Here is a 21,823-nt window from a genome sequence, read left to right on the forward strand (position 1 = left end):
AATTTTATAAAAAAAGTTCCTTAGCTTTCTGTATATTACTCGTGATATATCTTCTTCTCGTATGCATCATGAATAATGTATGACAGTATGAGTTGTATACAGTATACCCAATAGTAAACATAACTAAGTTCGTCCCTTTGAACACACATGGACATTTAATTTTATTATATATAAAAGTAAAATATGTTTTTTTTTCAAAAATTAAGAAAAAAATGTGGTTTTGTCACCGATTATTATAATATGAACTAATTAATTTAAAAGTGTATCAGGTCATGCACGTGAAAAGCAATCAGAATATTGAATATGAAACATGACCGCCTTCGAAATTAGCAACGGTGATTGATTGGAAAATCGTTCGTATGCGGTTCAATTTCCACACACGCGCACACACATATATATATATATATATATATTCAATATCGAATTAAAAAATTTGGAATACGAGAATATATCTGAATCGATGAATTTCATATCAGTATTAACAAAATCTATTTGTTTGGATAATCACATTTGAGGCGATGAATTTTAAATCACAACCAACGGTTTTTCATATATGTTAGACTTCAATTCTATCTCAATACGAAGTTATTTCAAATTTCTCATCAAATCAAGAGACAATGCAAGTGATTTGTAGTTTGATTCATGCATTTTTCATTTGGATATATATGGAGTAGCGTTATGGGAATTTAAACAAATATATATATATATATTGTCTCCTAAAATTCTATTATATATGTTTTACGAAATAATTAATGACCTTTTTGTAGTGATATGACACCACCAAAGATGCAATGTCCACTAAGCTTTCACGGTATTAAAATCCCTAATTTTGCGGGAGACCAACTAAAATAGTTCGGACAAGGTCAAGAATATAAGATCAAACCTCACTGGGCCAGTAATTAATTATGTCGTCATTCGATCACTGTCATACACACCAAATAATTTAATTAATTAGTTGGCAGCTAGAGTCCTAATTATTCCACTTCATCGATTCCTTCAGCATAATTTTGAGGAAGTATGATTATTTAGGATATATACAATTGACAAATTGGCATTTAATTATAAATATATATCATAAACTTTTTAATTTTTGAGTGTATTTTAAACCTTCCCATGAACTCTATAATTTTGTTTAAAAGGAAATTTTTGGGGCAATAATTTATGTATTGTATCTCAAGTTAAAAAAAAAAAAGAAAGAAATTCTGATGAAATAGTACATAAATATAAAAAAATTTTGTTTTATTTGCTTGCAAAAACTTTAAAATTGGGTCTTAAATGTCGCATGCATGCAAATACATTCATTCATTACACATAAAACGAGAAGTAAACCAATTGCAGCTCATATATGCATATGCCGAATTTACACGTTCTGTTATATTAAACTAACATGGTGAAGTTTAATTTAATTGTTTTATAATGATAAACTCGTAGCTATTATCGTAATTTGATGTAAATTAAATAAATTCGCTCAATCTATATATAAAGTTTTAATTAGTTTACGGCTCTCAGACGATCGATTACCTATCTAGCTACAAGCATGGCTCATATATCGAGTCACATGATTAATATTAATTTACATGTGAGAGAGATAAAATATGAATTATTTAAATGAACAACTTTAATTACGTGTTTATCTCATTGGATTCGCCTCACATGCAACGTCAACCCATAGCGGCATCAATGCATTTATATATCAAATAATTAATAATCATAATCCCATTTGATTTGATTAATGCATAAATATAATGTTACTAGGTTATATTCTGAATTCTGAAAATTTTAATGTCGGAAGCAATCAACAGCAACGAAAATGATCAACACAGTCGAGGCGAGAGAAACTCTCTATCCGCAAGACGAAATTGCTCGTTCCAAGTGCTAAACGTTAGCGGCAATCGTCTCTAAGATACAACGACTTTCGATCGTGATATAGCAGCACAGCAAATATCACAAACTTCAACGAACGAAAATATGCTTTTACTTTTCTTTTGAGAAAGTGAGGGAGAGAATTTGAGAAATCTGAAATCTGGAATCTACGTTATCAGATGTTTCTGTATCTGTTTTCTGTGTTATAACCACCATATATATAGTCTTATACATGAAACAACATATTTGAAGGCGTAAGGATGCAACCCATGACAGAAAAATGCCAGAAACAGTCGTGACTGTTCATTCTGCAGAAGGTGCGCTCGAACGGTAATTTTCTACCGCGCGAGCGCCCAACTTTAAGCCAACATACTGCCTCGCCATTTTGGTACCGCGCTCGCGCGGTAATTTTTAACCGCGCGGGCGCACGTCGCTTTGAACTCACTGTCTTGCATGTGCGGTGCTGCGCCCGCGCGGTAATATTTTACCGCTCGGGCCTACTCCATAAAATAATAAAATATTATTTTAAATAAATTTTATTCAAAAAGAATAATCGGATCAGAAGACCACACCACACCACACCACACCACGCCGAGCAGAGCCGGCCGGCCGACCGCGCGCGCGCATATGTTTGTTGCATCGACTAGCATCTTGCCCCTTTACAAAACATCCGGTGCCCTAAGAGCCCAACCCCATAGTCCAATGTTGGACTAATTAAGGTGAACAACAAATTGGAGTTGTTCCAATGTGGGACTACCATTTCCCCATTTCCCTCCAATTTATTTCACCAAAATTTTGAATTTTGTAATACTTTGGACAAGGCTTTTACAAACAATTTGGGTTAATCAATTCAAACCCCTTCAAGTCCATTTCAATTGTAATTCATTCAATAATACAATTTTCAACAATCCCCCACATGAATGAATTTCACGTATAGTAACATTCTCACTAGAAAATCATTTTGAGTTATTGTTACATCAGGATAGGTAGCTTGTGGCTTTGAACCTACCGTAGTAAAATACTATCGGATTTACTAGTTGTATAGTAACGCGATGTTTTGAACTAGTCAACCGTTTGTGTAAACCAAGACAATAGTACTTACATAACAATACTCTTACATATTTTGTTCTCACGTTGTGTCCATTTCGGTCCTGGACCATATCTTAGATTCATAAGTGTTGTAATCAAAGCGGCCAATACTTTGCACTTATATAGGTGATCTCCTATCATGAGTATCCTGCATTACTCCACCTTATAGGTATAGGAATCATTAAAAGAAAAACTTAACCTCACCACATTTTGCAGGTTATGTCAACTTGGATGTTCCAGGAATGAGTAAGTAATTTTTCCAAATACTCAAACTAATATTTATAACTTAGTTGTCCCATTGAATCAAGGTTTTGGGATTTCCAATTCTCAAGGTTGGGTTACCGCTATAAATATTTTATTTTGTGGATTTTAAACTCATTCCTCCAAGTAGTTTGTACATTTGATCTCTATTTATACTTTTTGTAAGCAGATCCGCAAGGTTTTCCTTTGACTTCACATAGTCAACCGAAATAACCCCATTCGAGATCAATTGTCTTATGGTATTATGTCTCCGACGAATATGTCGAGATTTACCATTGTACATACTACTTTGTGCTCTTCCTATTGCTGACTGACTGTCACAATGAATCGTAATGGAAGACACCGGTTTATTCCAACATGGAATATCTTCGAGAAAGTTTCGAAGCCACTCGGCTTCTTCTCCAGCTTTATCTAGAGCAATAAACTCAGACTACATAGTCGACCGAGCTATACAAGTTTGTTTAGAGGATCTCCATGACACCGCTCCTCCACCGATAGTGAACACATATCCACTCGTAGACTTGGAGTCTTTTGTGTCAGAAATCCAATTTGCATCACAATATCCTTCTAGGACCGCAGGATATTTTGTATACACGAGTCCATAACTCAAAGTGTATTTCAAATATCCAAGCACTCTCATTAGTGCTTTCCAATGATCCTTACTTGGATTACTTGTGAATCGACTTAGCTTATTTACGGTATATGCAAGATCAGGACGGGTACAGTTAGTTAAATACATCAAAATTCCTATCACCCTTGCATATTCCACTTGTGAAACAGGTTCTCCTCTATTTTTGGCTAAATGTGTACCCAATTTCATAGGTGTTCTAGCCGTAGGATGATTTGTGGCATTAAATCGTTCAAGAACCTTTTCTACATAATGAGTTTGGGATAACATAATTCCAGCAGGAAGTCTAGAAACTTTAATCCCTAGAATTATATCACACAATCCCAAATCCTTCATATCAAAATGTTGTCTCAACATTTTCTTGGTTTTCACAATCAATTCATGGTTGCTACCCATGATTAACATGTCATCTACATAAAGACAAACAATTACATATGCATTTTTAGTACCTTTAATGTAGACACATTTATCACATTCATTTATTGTGAAACCATTTGACAACATTGCAGTGTCAAACTTTTGATGCCACTGTTTAGGTGCTTGTTTAAGTCCATACAATGACTTGACAAGTTTACACACCTTTTGTTCTTTTCTGGGTACAACAAATCCTTCTGGTTGTTTTATATATATTTTTTCATCCAATTCTCCGTTCAAAAACGCAGTTTTAACATCCATTTGATGAATCTCAAGATCATGCAATGCTGCAATAGCTATGAGAACACGAATGGATGTTATTCTAGAAACCGGAGAGTAGGTATCGAAGAAATCATATCCCTCTTTTTGTCTAAAACCTTGAACCACGAGTCGAGCTTTATATTTATCTATAGATCCATCTTCTTTGTATTTCCTTTTAAGAATCCACTTGGATCTTAAAGGTTTACATCCCGGAGGGAGATCAACCAACTCCCATGTATGATTATGCATTATGGAATCTATTTCATTTTGTATGGATTCCTTCCAAAAAGGAGCCTCAGGATTTGATAAAGCCTCTTGAAGAGTTCTTGGTTCATTATCTAACATGTATGTTAGAAAATCAAGACCAAACGATTTTTCAACTCTTGCACGCTTGCTACGTCGTGGTTCCACGTTGTTTTGTGGAGTTTCAATTGTGTTTTCATGAGTTCGCTTATTCGAATTTATTTCTTTCTTGTCTTTACATGGAAAGATATTTTCAAAGAATACAGCATTTCTTGACTCCATAATTGTGCCTTCATGTATATCAGGATTCGTTGACTTATGCACTAAGAATCGGTATGCACTACTATTGTATGCATAACCAATAAATATGCAGTCAACCGTTTTAGACCCAATTTTTATTTGTTTTGGCTTAGGTACTTCTAATTTTGCCAAACACCCCCATACTTTGAGGTATTGGTAAGAAGGTTTACGACCTTTCCACTGTTCATATGGTGTTTCGTTTTTTCCTTTGATTGAAATCCGGTTTAGAATGTGTGTTGCTGAGTGAATCGCTTCACCCCACATATTTTGAGGTAAGCCAGAATTTATTAGCAACGCGTTCATCATTTCCTTTAATGTTTGATTTTTGCGTTCTGCAACGCCATTGGATTGAGGTGAGTAAGGGGCCGTCGTTTGATGAATGATGCCCGAAGTTGAGCAAAATTCTTCAAAAGGAGCCACATACTCTCCACCTCGATCACTTCGAATCATTTTAATTTTTGAACTTCGTTGATTTTCAATCTCAGTTTTATATTTCTTGAAAGCGTCGATCTCTTCATCTTTGCTTTTCAATAAATATACATAACAAAATCTGGTGCAATCATCAATGAATGTTATAAAGTACTTATTTCCACCTCGTGTTTGTACCATTTTTAAATCACATGCATCAGTATGTATTAATTCAAGTGGCGTAGTACTTCTCGTGACATTATGAAATGGAGCTTTAACCATTTTCGCTTCAACACATATCTCACACTTGTTTTGTGGATTTCTTTTAAACATAGGTATTACATTTAAATTTGCAAGTCTTTGCAACGTGTTGAAGTTAACATGTCCTAATCGTTCATGCCATATATCATAACTTTCAGTCAAGTAAGCAGAACCAATAACTTTATTCTTCGCCTCAAGGCGGAAAACATTCATTATATTTAACTTAAAGAGACCACTACCTTGGTACCCTTTCCCAACAAATACACCAGATTTAGTTAACACAAATTTATCAGATTCAAATACCATTCTAAATCCAGCCTTGCTCAAGAGTGAACCAAAAACTAAGTTCTTCCGAATGTCTGGCACATGCAGCATATTTTTGAGCGTCACCTCTTTACCAGAGGTCATCTTCAACACCACATTTCCCACTCCCACAACTTCAGACGTTGCGGAGTTTCCCATGAACAACTTTCGATCCCCAACGGTGGCATAGGTGGAATACATGTCTTTCTCGGCACACACGTGACTCGTAGAGCCGGTATCGATCCACCATCCTCTTGGATTATCCACCATGTTGGTCTCACATATAACAGCACTAAGATCAATATCAGAAAGTGCTAAAGGTACATACCTTTCTTGAACCATGTTCACTTGCCTTGGTTTCTGATTTTTGTTATTTTTCTTTGGAAGTCGGCAGTACCTTGCCATATGATTCGGTTTGCCACAGTTGTAGCAACTTCCTTGGAATTTCTCGCTTTCCCCTTTTGCTTTTCATCATGGGGGCGCTTCCTCTTTTGACTCGTACTAGACTCCGCCAGATTTGCTTTGGCCTCGGTTTCCATCAGCTTTTTATGTGACTTGGCCTCGGTATTTCTGTTGTCCTCCTCGATGCGAAGCCTCACAATAAGATCTTCAAGTTTCAACTCCTTACGTTTGCGCTTAAGGTAGTTTTTGAAGTTTTTCCACAGTGGAGGCAATTTCTCAATGATAGACGCGACTTGGAATGGTTCATTGATTTCCATTCCTTCGGCCAATAAGTCATGCAAGATGATTTGTATCTCTTGCACTTGACTCATTACAGTTTTTGAGTCTACCATCTTGAAGTCCAGAAATTTGCCAACTACAAACTTCTTTATGCCGGCATCTTCAGTTTTGTACTTCTTTTTCAAAGAATCCCATAATTCCTTGGCCGTCTTCACAGAGGAGTAGACACTATAGAGAGTGTCGTCGAGACCATTCAGAATATAATTCCTGCAGAGAAAATCGTTGTGGTTCCATGCATCTATTGTTGTCCTTCTTTGTGTGTCAGAATCGCCTTCAACGACGACGGGGAGATTCTCCTTGAGAAATCTAGACAGATTAAGGGTGGTCAGATAGAACAGCATCTTCTGCTGCCAACGTTTGAAGTCGGCACCAGAAAACTTTGGCGGTTTTTCTCCATGAGCGGGGGCGGAAGCGAGCGGAGTGAATGAAACGGTAGACATCTTCAGAATCCGGAAAATACAAAGAATTTCGTCTTGCGATTGTTACTAGGTTGTATTCTGAATTCTGAAAACTTCAATGTCGGAAGCAATCAACAGCAACGAAAATGATCAACACAGTCGAGGCGAGAGAAACTCTCTATCCGCAAGACGAAATTGTCCGTTCCAAGTGCTAAACGTTAGCGGCAATCGTCTCTAAGATACAACGACTTTCGATCGTGATATAGCAGCACAACAAATATCACAAACTTCAACGAACGAAAATATGCTTTTACTTTTCTTTTGAGAAAGTGAGGAAGAGATTTTGAGAAATCAGAAATCTGAAATCTACGTTATCAGATGTTTCTGTATCTGTTTTCTGTGTTATAACCACCATATATATAGTCTTATACACGAAACAATACGTTTGAAGGCGTAAGGATGCAACCCATGACAGAAAAATGTCAGAAACAGTCGTGACTGTTCATTCTGCAGAAGGTGCGCTCGGGCGGTAATTTTCTACCGCGTGAGCGCCCAACTTTAAGCCAACACACTGCCTCGCCATTTTGGTACCGCGCGGGCGCACGTCGCTTTGAACTCACTATCTTGCATGTGCGGTGTTGCGCCCGCGCGGTAATATTTTACCGCTCGGGCCTACTCCATAAAATAATCAAATATTATTTTAAATAAATTTTATTCAAAAAAAATAATCGGACCAAACCGAGCCGGCCGGCCGCGCGCGTGTGTTTGTTGCATCGACTAGCGTCTTGCTCCTTTACAAAACATCCAGTGCCCTAAGGGCCCAATCCCATAGTCCAATGTTGGACTAATTAAGGTGAACAACAAATTGAAGTTGTTCCAATGTGGGACTACCATTTCCTCATTTCCCTCCAATTTATTTCATCAAAATTTTGAATTTTGTAATACTTTTGACAAGACTTTTACAAACAATTTGGGTTAATCAATTCAAACCCCTTCAAGCTCATTTCAATTGTAATTCATTCAATAATACAATTTCCAACATATAATTCCCTTATTTGCAAATTAAATAAATATACAAGTCGTTAATATCTTTAAATATCACAATATATATGCGTTAGAACACACATATAATTCTTTATTAATTCCGATTCATGTACCTTTCTTCCTAACAGATTCCCTCTAATCACCATATAATAATTGATAATAACAACAAATTAATTGATTATTAAAACCACAGCCACACAGCAAACTAATTATAAGATCAATCATAAAACACAGAGCCAAACTATACACATATATGATTAATTAGTTAATTAAACGTCTCATACCATGATCAAAAACCCATTCAGTAGGCCAAGGCTGAGATCCGCCGCCGGAAAACCCGGCCGGCCGCTCTCGCCCATGTCGCTGCTGGACCGGATCAGGGAAGCCGTGTTCCGGTTCATCATGTTCTCGGCTCTATCGAAGGGCGGCGCCGCCACCACACACACACACTATCGCTCCGGCCGTTCATCAGCTCAGGCGCAGCCGTCTGATTTCGGCTACTACAGCTGCCCCAATGACCCGCACCACAGCGAAGCCGTCGCCGACTGCATCGAGTTTTTGAAGAAGTCGGCGGCCACCACCGAGGACGGCCACCGTGACTCCGCCGCCGATGCTCATACGCCGGTTATGTAAAGGAGGTTTGCAGTGGTTAATTGAATCATGCATGATCGATTGTTTGATGGTCTGTATAATATTTTCTTTTTCAATTTATCCGATCCTTTACTTTTTTTTTTCTGGATCGATGGAAGTGTTGTGGTGCATGAATATAATGATCAATATTGGAATTTAAAAATTATAATTTTTAAACCGTAAATTTTATTCGATATACGTAATATTTTTTAAAAACAATCTCAAATACTTTATATGATAAAATTTCCATTCCATCCACTGAATTAAATTTTAGCTTCTTCGATTTACTGTTGATAATGCATCTGGGTTAATTGAATAAATTGTGAAAATATTCAAATTAAAAATTATTTTCCATTTGGCAATATTGAATATTAATTAGCTGGTCATGAAAATTTCGATGATGATTATATACCTTTCACCAAATAAATATACCTGTACCAGATAATTAAATTGATTATATATTTTTTGGCGAAGTTGCATTGATCGGATTTCTTAGGAATAATTTAATTATAATTATTCATGCATATCTATACATATATACTACATAATAATACATGAACCCTTTAGAATAACCAACTTGGTCAAATAAATTGATGAACAAAAATGTCCTTTAGTACTTATAACTAATATATATCTTTAAACTTTATTTTTCAATTAAAAAATATAAAAAAAAAGTTTATTAATTTTAGATATAATATAAACTATTTATGCACACGAATTTTCACATGCGTGGATTACGTGTATAGAATGATACCATAACTAAACTATTCTTTGATTCTTTCACCCCACCCCCTGACTGATTCAATATAAAAATAAAATAAAAATAAATAGGAGGCGTTACTTTTCTATATGAGTGTCACACATAGGCCATAGCACTGAGCCACCGACCATTCTTAGGCCCATATAAAAAATGGTCAGTGCTTGTTGCGAAAGAATTGGAAATAAACAGCACAATCCAAACAAATACGAATTCATCATTAGAAATTTGCAAACCTCATGTGTACAATACGTAACGACTCTAATTGAAATTTCATCTCGAACCTGAAATTTCGTCTCGATCTTGAGACTTTGTTTCTATAATAAGTTGGTATTGAGACTTCATTTAGATACCATTTTTTTATTTGTCTAAATTGTCCTTATGTAACATAAATATTACACTTTTTTTTTTTTGAAATTTTCATATTTCAAATTTTCATATTTTTCTCAACTAAACATTATCTATAAATTGATAAATAAATTTAAAATATATTTTTATATTATTTTATAAATGAAAAATAAATAAATTTAAATATTATCAAAAAAATAATATTTATACATAACATACAATATTAAATATATTATATAATTTTATACACACACCACACGTATGTACAATTATGCTAGTTAGTTATAATTAAATTTACAATATCAATAATATAAATTCCACGCAATAGCTATACGTTGCAGAAGAATTTATAATAATGTCGGTTAAACAATCAAATCCCCCAATTACCGTTGAAGAAAAAGATGGAAGGCAAAAAATGCTGAAAGATAAACAGAAAGCTGCAGAAGTATAATAATTGTATGCAAAGAAAAGGTACAAGAAACCAAACAATAATTTAATATATTCGTATGTATTTTGAATAAAATGTACGTAGAATCATCATGCGTTATTTTACTTGTAATGGGCATTGCGTACTAGAGATTTAAAAAGCATCAAAGATCGCAACCAAGATGGATATCTAAGACTAAATATTCCAAAAATCCTAGGCTGAGCAAAGAAGAGTTGTCCATATTTTCCATATTGGCCAATTTTTCCATCAGTGCCCATGCCACCATTGAATCATATGAAAGCTTTGTCTGCCAAATTCGTGCGTTTTTGGGCTCATTAGCAAATGATATTGAGTCAAAAAAGATATATAAAGTTAGTAAAAATTGCTTTTGATGTCTTGTTCTTTGGCTTCCTCTATGTTACAAAATTTAAGTTTTAATTAATATATCTTTCGGTCTCTTTTGGCAATTTGATTCTATTTTCATCGAGATTGCTAATATTTTTTTACACATGTCAACGTCACATCATCATTATATTTGTGCGATATCAACTACACATCGGATAAAAGTCTACAATTGAAATTTGACAATAGATGATGAATGAAAAATCGAAAAACCTATATAAAAAAAAAGAACCGTTAAGTAAAATCGATATCTCGTGAAAAATCGACCGGAGCTTGTCGAAGCACCCAGGAACGATTGTTAAGGACTAAAATTTTATAATATATGATAATTTTAGATACGAAGGTGTGTCTTTTTTATACGATGGGGATTTTACCTTATTTCTAAGGCAGTGGGCTGTCTCTCTCTCATACATGGGCTTGGTGTACAAAAGAGAGATTAGGGGTGAATAAAAGGCAAAAAGCATGCGAAAATGTCAAAGCAAAAGGGGAAAGCATCGACCCCAAATCTTGGTGATGGGGACGTTATTTAAGTACAAAGCAAGCTCTTTGAATGTGAAGTTGGGGGAAAGTACACGCAAGAAGAACCGAATACATACAAACTTTGAGTGAATGGCCCAATATTGGATGTGGACTTGTCCATGTCATTGGCCCACAATCAGTTACATGGCTTTGTCTCTTTTCTCCATTTTTAACTCCAGGGGTAAATTTCATTTGCAAACTTTGAGATCACCTCTATCCCTTGATTTGAATGCCCATCAAATCAAATTAAAGAAGAGATCGATTTTTTCCTCTTTTTTTTTTCAAATTAATTTTAACCAAACGTAACTAATCCGACCAAAAATAGATTTTTTTTGTGATTCGATCTCATATTCATACTATCCACTAAAAACAAGAAGGGGTCGAAGAAATTTTTATTTATTTATTTTAAACCAAGTATAGTATTTTATATGTGGAGCATGTTTTTCGGATTTGATCCATCAAACAAAGGGACTGAGTCGTGAGTTCCATTGTTTGACCGTTGTCACAATAACTACAATGTTTGTTTCGAGAATTTATTTATCCAAACAGTGTTAGAAATAAAACTTGGACATAAATCATTTCAAGAGTTAGCTCAAAATGTGAGAGTTTCTCTTGTTTATATTAAGGACTCCCAAGAATTCTATTCTACCGATGTGAGACAATATTTCAACAAATAGAGTCGTTGAACAACAAATATATCCTTCGGACAGCGAATGTAGTTTCAGCTAGCTAGAAATTATAAAGTTAATGTTTTTAAATTTGTGAATTATACTATATTTGATATATATAGTCGCATAATTAAATTGATGGGGGAGAATGAAAATATGAAATGAAAATGTAAAGTGAGTCGGAGGCATTGGGAAAGGCCGAGACGACAAGCAAATAATATGTGGAAATGGGGTGCAAACTTCGATATATATGCTCTCCTATATATCCTATATAGGCTCAAAAATAACGGCTACGTATTGTCACCTCCCACAAAATCCTAACTTTTTTGCCTTATCAATTCCACTTTACAGTAGTGTAGCCATTTGTCTGATTTTCAACACCACTCATAATTACATTTAGGGCAACTAAAACATTATTTATAATCGATTTGTCCATCACCCATTCCCATCCGCTACTTTCTTCGAAGTATTATTGTGATCGGAGCCATCCACACACTTTTTATACATAACGTAATAAATAAAAATACGTAAAATATCCCAAAACAAAAATTAAAGAATAAAAAAATGTATGAGATGGAAAAGAGTTGATAAGTGTTTTTTTTTTTCTAATTTTAAATTAAAGATGATGATGGATTTTTCGGATAGTGGAGAGAATGTAAATTTGATTTTGACTTATTTTTCATTCACCAATTAGAATTAGAGGTAGTTTTTTGGTATACCGTATCAAAAATATTGATATTAAAAAAATTCATACCGATATCGACATCGATATCGAAATTTTGAAATTTTGGTATGAAAAAAATTCATACTAATATCGTATAGATACCGAAAAAAATTTCGATATACCAAAAAAATGTATATATATCGAAAAAATTTCGGTACGACATCCTGAAAAGTCGGTATTTTGGTTCGGTGTCTCGGCCCTAATTAGAATGAATGCGTATCTTTGTAAGTTACATATATGTTATTTTGGTGTTAGTCACGTTAACAGGGTAATGTCGATGCTACCCATAGAGTACTAACTACCCCATGAGTAGCGTGACGGATTTTGATTGGTCCAAATCAGTGGGTCCCACGTGGGGCCCACTAATTTGGACCAATCATGGAGGGACACGTTGTTCACGAGATAGTACCCTATGGGCAGCATGTACAAAACCCGTTAACAGACCGGATCGGTTAATTAGTATATGTGTCTAGCTCGATTTTTATATATAAATAATATATATTATTATTATTACAATTATTATCATTGCGATTAGTGCAGTGTTTTTTAAACAACCACTCACATTTCTTCTATATAAAAGATATTTATATCACTCTATCATGCATGAAGGAGTTGAGCATCGGGTAGTTTTCTTTATAAATGATACTAGTGAAATAATGGTTAGATTCTTTCCGACCAATTAGATTATTGCATGCCCACCAAATTTGAAATTTTTTTATGTGTGATGTAATGTTGCATCTACTAACTAACGGTACTTTTTAAAAATTATATATAATGTATATTATTGTATTGATACACACAATTGTATAATATTTTTGTAATTATTTTGATTTATATTAAAATAAAAGTAATATCATAGTTATAAAAATTATCGATGAACTAAATTGTAATTTGAAAAGTCGAAATTAGAAAAAAAAAACACAATAAAACAAAAGAGTAATATATATCTATATTAAATAAGAACAATTTTGGTAAAACAAAAGATGGTGTCTAAAGAGCATATTATTTATATACAGGAAAAGATATATATTATTACAATAGTTTACCAATACATGAAACTTAATATGAATATTTATTTAAATGGGACGGGTACTATTTATATTCCACTGTAACTTAGCCTAGCAACCAAAATCTCTGAATTGACAAGCTAGAAGATAATTGCGACATGCATGATTGCATTCTATATTTCTATGCTACGTTGGAAGATAGTTGTCGTACGTAAAGTAGTCTTTCCGTTTAATTTTTTATTATTATATTTTTGCCAATTCCTTTTTTTTTTTTTTTTTTTGGTTATGTATGCATGAGGTTGGTACTAATATCTATTAAGGCCTAAGGGCCTTAAAAAAATTGAACAATACCAAATCAAACTGTTAAACCAAAGCAAATCACATGGTTTGAATTAATTGATTTTAAAATCAACTAATTAACCGAAAAATTTATTTGGCTTAAGTTATGGATAAAAATATGAGATGAAATTACATTTATATCCTAACATAATTTTCAACAAAACCAATATTATAAGACAAATTATTCATTTTATATGGTCACATCTTTTTTGGCCATTAAATTTTATCTTATTTATCAAAATGACACTCGTTATCTTTGTTTATATTTTGAAATTTATAGATTAGATAACTATCAATTTTAAAACTTTTAAATATTTAATTCATTGTGAGTTCTAAAAATAACATGACAATTAATTAATATAAAAAATTATATATATACACGCATCACGCGCAAGAGACTCTAATATTTATATAAAAATATATAATAGTTTTTGTTATTTTAGTGTGATTTTTTATATAAATTTTTTATTTTACTTTAGTTTATATTCTAGTTTAGCGAGCTTTTAAAAAACACGACAATATTGATAGTTTATTAATTTTAGATTTTAATCCAAATAATTAAACATAACCGTAACGTCAAAGTTCAAATTGTTTTTTTTAGGGAAAATAAGTTTTTGGTCCAGTAACTTTACCTCATTTGGGTTTTGGTCCAATAATTTTTTCGATGTGGGTTTTGGTACACTAACTTTGCATTTTCAGTGTTTTTTGGTCTAACTGCATACGTGTCAGTTTCTGATTGGTCCACGTCATCATTTTGGACCAATCAAAAATTGACACGTATGCAGTTGGACAAAAAAACACTGAAAATATAAAGTTAGTATACCAAAACCCACATCGAAAATGTTAATAGACGAAAACCAAAACATGAACAAGTTAATGGACCAAAAAACTTATTTTCCCTTTTTTTTAAGTTAGCAGGATTCTATAGCGTGCATAACTACTTTATTGTTTTAGTATTCTAATTATAATAATTTTATTCTATCAGCTTTCTATTTCTAATTTTTAAAATTAAAAACTATAATATTTCATGCATTGATTTACTATGAAACTCAAAATTTAGTTAATTGCATCATCCAAACGACCAAACGGAAATTCATGGTTTTGTTTGGTTCGATCGGTTATAAAAAAATTATGGTTTGGTAAGACAATAGAAACTTTATGAAACCGAAACTTTGATGTAAAAAAGAACCAATGTCGAACACCCCTACTTAATTAATACTAGCACTCGAGAACACGTGTTATGTATGCTTATACAATATGTTTTTTTTAAATAAAAAAATAGAGAACCATTTTTTTAATATAATAGAGAACAATTTTGATAAGTTCTATTTTGTAAATAAATAAATAAATATAATAAAAGTGACATTTTCATAAATATTAGTTACAATGAATAAAACAAAATGACATTTTAATTTGGTAATTAAACATGTACTAAATAACAAAAGAAGTTAACCATATCAACCCTCAATTTTAATAAAATAGAATAAAAGAACGTAACCATATCAACCCTCAATTTTAATAGAATAGAATAGATTATAGTACTGTACTGTCTCCACGTACACATCATGTTAAATGTCCGGCCACGTTCTTATAATTTACAAAAAAATAAAATAAAAAAAATAAAGAGAAAAAGAAAAAAAAGTGTCCGTAAAATTTCCCCCATAAAACGAAAAAATGGTTTCAGTGTTTGCCACGTTTGCCAAAATTCGTTCATAAATTTGAAATATGAATATTTTTAAAAATAAATAATTGTAATTAACCAATGGAATGCTTTTATTACGGATTCTAGCTAAAAAATAAAACTTTTCTGGTTTCAAATTAGAATGAATTATCGTTAATTAAATTAAAGGTAAATATATATATGTTGAATAGTTTGGAGTTTGGACCATATGCATGTACATGAAGATACGCGCGCACACACGTGATATATCTTTATAAAATAAAATGTAAATAGATATTTATCATGATATAATTGCCATGTTATTGATGCTAATCGTGTAGGTACAAGTTAATGTCGTCAAATGAAATGCGACGAGGAATAATAATAATAATAATAATAATAATAATAATAATAATAATAATATCGTGATATAATTGCCAGGTTAGTAATGCTAATATAAATAATAATAATAATAATAATAATAATAATATCGTGATATAATTGCCAGGTTAGTAATGCTAATATATCGTTCAGGAACATGTTAATTACGTCAAATGAAATGCGACAGCCGACAAGGAATGAATATAATAGGAAAAAGTATATTTTTAGTCTTCATACTTGCATGTCAAAATACTTTTGATCTCTAAAAATTTCAATACAATATTTTTAGTCCTTAAATTTTAAAATTTGCAACAAAATTGTCCTTGTCATGTATTCTATAGTTAAATATAATTGTGAGAACTAATTTATGATATTATTAAATTCTAGGGACCAAAGATGAATAAAAATATTATGAAGAGATAAAAAAATAAAATATTGAATGAAACTCTCATTTTTTAAATATTTTTATGTTTTATGTTTTATATTCAAAATTTTAAAAAATATTTTTTAAAATAATTAAAATAAAGAAAGTTTCAAGATTTTTTTTGAAGGTAATAGAGTTTCAAGATTAATTTTCGCATAATATGCATTTTTTTATTCTTCGTTATTTATTATTAATGTTTAATATTTACAAATATAATTATATATATTATATATTTATATTTGATATCTTAAGAGAATTAAAATCGTACCTAGTTAGTATCCTGATATTAAATAAAAAATAATAATTACTTAGATTTGATATCAAATCCAGGTATTTAGTATCAAATTAAAGATTTGAATAAATTTTATTTTAAGAAATTATTAAAAAACACATTGAGAAATTTTAAATGTGCATATTAATTAAAATATTTATATTATATTTTAATTTTGAAAATGACTACTTTTTATGCAAAACTCCATATATATATATACTAAAGTAGATATTTTTTTTAAAATAAAAAACCGCACTAAATTTTATTTGCACATAATAACATTAAAAAATATTAAGTATGTTTATGTTGTAGCATGTAGGTATGTGATTATTTATGGTCTTTATTTTTTCATAATTTTATAATTCATTTTTTGTCTCTATTACCTAATAAATAACATAAATATTTAGTCCTCAAAAAAATAGTTAACCATAAAATAAATGATAAGGACTAATGACTCTAAAATGTTTAGGGATCAAAAATGTTTTGATATGAAAGTATAAAAATTAAAAATGTACTTTAAGTTTTCCGATACAATAAAAAGAATAACAACAACAATAATTTTATCATCTGGAGCTAGTTTTTATATATAGTAAATTGTAAATGATTAATTAGACTGTTCTCACATGCATGTACAAGCACCCATAATAGCATTCTCATATGACAATGTAGCCAAATGAAAGTGTTCACTCTTGCATTGATATTTTCGGAGAATATATTCTAATTCTAGAATATGTGTAAAAAGTTCACATCTGCATATGACAGAGCAAGGCAATATATACACATATACATACATATATATGCATATATAGACACATTTTATTTCTGGAGATCTGCATTGTGTAATTATAATTTATAAGTTGACATTTATGTGCTGATCTATATACAATTAATATATATAATGGATTGGCTATTTGAAATGCTATATTGAATTCAATTCTGGACATCTAGACATTTATATATGATTCATGAAGATGATATACGTACGACCTATGTCTAAATAGTATATTAACAAAAATGATCAGAGGCAATTAGCTGGTTTGAATTAGATAGTTTAAGGTCGGGTACTAACTACTATTTTTTTTTAAAACTAGTCATCACTACTGATTAAGGATAGGGGAATTAAACTTTATTTTTGATTGTGTATGTTTGTTTGTTTTTTTGTGATTTTAATCTCTATATCACATTTCATTAATTGTAGGCATATATCGCCATTTTTTAAAAACACGCGTTTTAGTCTTTTTTAACGGAATTGTTGATATGAGAGGTACACATGTCGGCACCTCATTGATGCCACTTCTGCGCCACGTCGGAAGAAGATCAAATTTTTTTAAAAAAAGCTAAGATAGTGGAACTACGTACGACTTAATTTACCCTTTTCTTCAAGGATGCATATAAATTAGCTAGGTTAATTATATAGTTCACACATACATGTTCTTTGCCAACTAGAATAATTACTTCATCTCATTTTTAAATTCATCAAACTTTAATGAAACTTGAGCATGTTTCAAATTTACATATTTGATAGTTCCAAAAGATTTTTGGTTTATATCCAACAAATTATTGCATTTTATTATATATAACCAGCTACATTACAAAATTGTACAAACTCGATCGGGCGGATGATTTGAGATCACAACATGCACTTTAAAATAGTTTATCATTCAAAGTTTGTGCAAGAAAAATTAATGGATTTCAAATGAAACTAGTTAAATATGAAATGGAGACAATTAATTTTGGACGCAATTTAAATAGTTTCCACTTTTAGTTAATAATATTCTCAGACATTTATGCAAGAATACCAAGTACGACAGTTGATAAGACAATTAATATCTATACTTGAAATACGTTAACATATACAAGCAATGGTACACCATCAACATAATATCGCAATAATTAACCGTAAATAACTAAGAATTAATCCCTCAATATATAGAGGGCTAGCTAGGAATGCGCTAAACAAAGAAAGCCCACATACATTAATTAATACTTTTAAATTTACACTTCTAAAATGATTAATCAAGGACTATTAGGAAATCTTGCCCCATAGGAGTTGAGGGTGAGCTCCAAAGAAGCCGTGGGAGCGGCGATACCGTCGTTGGAGCAGTGGTGCCAGCCACCATTGAAGTAGTCAGTTTCTTGTTTGATGTTGCTGTGGATGGGGAAGAGAGGAAGGGTCTCGATTTCCGGGGCGACATCTTCGCCTTCTTCTTCTTCCTCCATTTCTAGGGTTTGAAGATCAGCATTGATGTAGCTGCAGTTTTTCTTCTCGAGAAAAGGGTAGGTTGCAGAGCAAGGATCCACCCCGATCCATGTGAAGTTTTGGCTCATCGATCCGCAGGTGTTGGGATTCGGGGTTATGGAACAATCCTGTTCAATGCAAATCAACATAATAAATTCAGTCTAAAAATTGCTACTACCAGGGGTAAATTTATAAGAATAAATATTAATATATATATATAATGAATACCAGCAGAGGGTTTAATATAATTTTATACTAAAATTTTTACTTCCCAAGTCGGATTATATATCTTTGAAACATAGACTCAAGGCTAGTAATTCGTGGAGTAAAGCTTTGCATGTACCCAAATCATACAAACTATGCAGTTGTTTTCTTGGTGAAAATATAAAATATCCCACAGATCACAAGTGTTACTTTGAAATGTTTATAAGTTTGTGAAAAGTTAAGACAGAGACCAGACCCTAGCTAAACCAGGCCAAAATTTTGTATGTACATAATGCGAAACTCGACGAGATCCATATACATCAGAGCGGGTTTAGCTCGATCTAATTAACCATTGCACTCACCCTAAAGCTCTTCTCCACAGCAAAAGATCCGATTCCGAAGTTTCCGACAGAGGCAACATTGATCAAACCAGGCGCAGAAGGAACAGAAGAAGACGGAAAGCTACCTGCAGCTGCTGCATATATAACATAAATTCAAGAAACTGCATTTTAAAAAAGAAAAAAGAAAAGAGCCCTTAAAAAAATTATTTATTTAACCTGCAGAATTGAGGTTGGGAAACTTGTTATAAATGTCGTCATGATTCTTCCAAATCCCATTCCTGTAGTGCATGGTGGGTACATTATTATCACAAGTGAATCTCTTCTTCTGCCTCTCTCTAGCCTTGTGATTCTGAAACCAGTAGAAAACATTCTTCCCTTCGATCTTCCCATATTGTCTTAACCTAGCAGAAATCCTCTGAATCTGCTCCGCGGAAGGAGACCTAAGCCCATTATTGTAATAAAGATCCTTCAAGATTCTTATCTGATCAGTCGTTGGAGTCCACCTAGTACTGCTCTGTCTGCACAGAAAACCGCTGTTCTTCCCATTTTCTTGATCGTTCGCGGTGGGATTCTGAGGTTCCATGTATAAGAAAATTTTTCTACAGAAAAAACACAAGAGCTAGTGGATTTGGGAATTTATTAATATAATGTAAGGTGGTAGGTGTGTAATATATATAATTTTTTTTAAAGAAGGAGGAGGGAGAGATGAAGTTTTGGGCACATGGAGAGAAGATTTCATATCAGAGAGACGATATCTGGAAGAGAAGGACTGAAGTTGACAGAACAAAAAGGAATTAAAGGGACAAAAGAGGAGGAATTTCAGACACAATTGCTTGGATCAAAAGGTATCCATCATAAAGATTTGTTGATTATATTTCATATCATATCATATATTATAATTATTATATATATATGCACACTGGATAAACATATATATATATATATCATGAGTTTTTCTTTATATAAGTCATGAGATTTTTGTGAATGAATGAATGCTACAAATTAAATGATTTAAACTTGAGAAGGATTCTTCTCATAGTGGAGATGTATATGTTAGCAGACTACAAAAGCCAGAGTTATTGAGATATGTATATTCTTGTACTTGTGTGAAGGTGAAAGACTGAAAGTGCATCTCTCATTTAAGAGACTTTATGTGACTGTAAAATTTCTTATTGGTTTTTAGACAAAATGTTGCGAGTGACAAATTAATTATTTGAAATATTGGGATTCAGAAAGGCGATGCCACTTGTGTGCAAATTTAGTGCACACACACACATATTCATACATTTGTATACTTTAATTTTTATGTTATTATATCTATATTATATATGTATATATTAGGTCAGGAAATTATTCAAAAAACGAAAAGAGACAGTTTATAAAACCACATGTATAGGATAAAATAGGCTTTTATAATAACATTCAGTGTGAACAGGACCAGTTGCAAACCTGATCTCACCCAATTTATTTCCAAAAATAACCGCCTCGAGTTACATTCATTGTAAGAGAATTTTTTTTTTTTTTCAAGAACATTTTTGCAAAAGTTGGCTTGTGCATATATACATAATACATATATTGCCCACAACTTGATTTGTTATAAAAAAAAATGTGTAGCTTAAATTTACTTTTGTTTTCGGTATACTTCCTGGAAGTGTTTTTTTAAGAAACCAAACTTTTTTTTTTTAATGATAGTAAATTCATAATTTCAGCTGATCTCAAGTAAAAATCAATCATTATTGAGGAGAAACCGAACTTTCAAAACGTGCTTTGGAAAATTAAAATATAATAATATCACTTTTTGTTTTCTAAAAATGGAAACCCATTACATGCATGTATATTGGTGGAAATCATTAATTAATTACAGCTATTTGGAGTTATTGATACAACAAAATATAATCAAGGTTATATATATATTTTAATGTATCCACTTTATTTTATTCACTTGCTTGAGTCGTTTTAACGTGGATATAAAGTACGTCTGTGCAGAAAAATGTCTCTGTCCCAACAATTTCTTGCGTTCAATTAACATTTGGCATGATTTGCATTATTTTGCGGTTGTAAGATGTTCATTATTTATTTATTTAATTTATTTTTTTGCACAATAAATTTAAATACATATATATTTGATATGATGGTGGATTTTGTTGGAGAGAGTAGGCGTTATTTTAGGATGATACGGTGCACAAAGAAAAAAGGTTGGCAGGACACGAAATAAGACATTGATGAATGATGACATTGGATATTCTGCAGAGGAATCACGCCTTCCTA

At 32.2% G+C, this 21,823-nt stretch overlaps 1 protein-coding gene across 2 annotated transcripts; it reads right to left on the bottom strand.

Annotated features, from left to right (window-relative positions):
• Nucleotides 1-18,648: 18,648 nt before the first annotated feature.
• Nucleotides 18,649-20,244, bottom strand: LOC140893074 (protein WUSCHEL). 2 transcript variants are annotated; one of them, XM_073302150.1, is made up of 3 exons: nt 19,772-20,244; nt 19,577-19,686; nt 18,649-19,138 (listed from the first exon to the last, which is right to left on the bottom strand). In XM_073302150.1, the coding sequence occupies exons 1-3, from the start codon at nt 20,136-20,138 to the stop codon at nt 18,788-18,790; spliced, it is 828 nt and encodes a 275-aa protein (XP_073158251.1). In that variant the 5' UTR covers nt 20,139-20,244; the 3' UTR covers nt 18,649-18,787. The 2 variants fall into 2 exon arrangements, with proteins under 2 accessions (XP_073158251.1, XP_073158250.1); XM_073302149.1 differs by having other exon boundaries at nt 19,577-19,689.
• Between the last annotated feature and the right edge of the window lie 1,579 nt (nt 20,245-21,823).

Source organism: Henckelia pumila, chromosome 3, assembly GCF_033568475.1.
Source record: "Henckelia pumila isolate YLH828 chromosome 3, ASM3356847v2, whole genome shotgun sequence".
NCBI lineage: Eukaryota > Viridiplantae > Streptophyta > Magnoliopsida > Lamiales > Gesneriaceae > Henckelia > Henckelia pumila.

Bases quoted from the DNA above. Each gene is read 5' to 3' on its own strand.
- LOC140893074 (XM_073302149.1), bottom strand. From the start codon at position 20,138: ATGGAACCTCAGAATCCCACCGCGAACGATCAAGAAAATGGGAAGAAC. The intron at 19,690-19,771 runs GTTAAATAAATA...TTATATATGCAG, and splicing joins TCCCAACCTCAATTCTGCAG to CAGCTGCAGGTAGCTTTCCG. The intron at 19,139-19,576 runs GTGAGTGCAATG...TGCATTGAACAG, and splicing joins CTGTGGAGAAGAGCTTTAGG to GATTGTTCCATAACCCCGAA.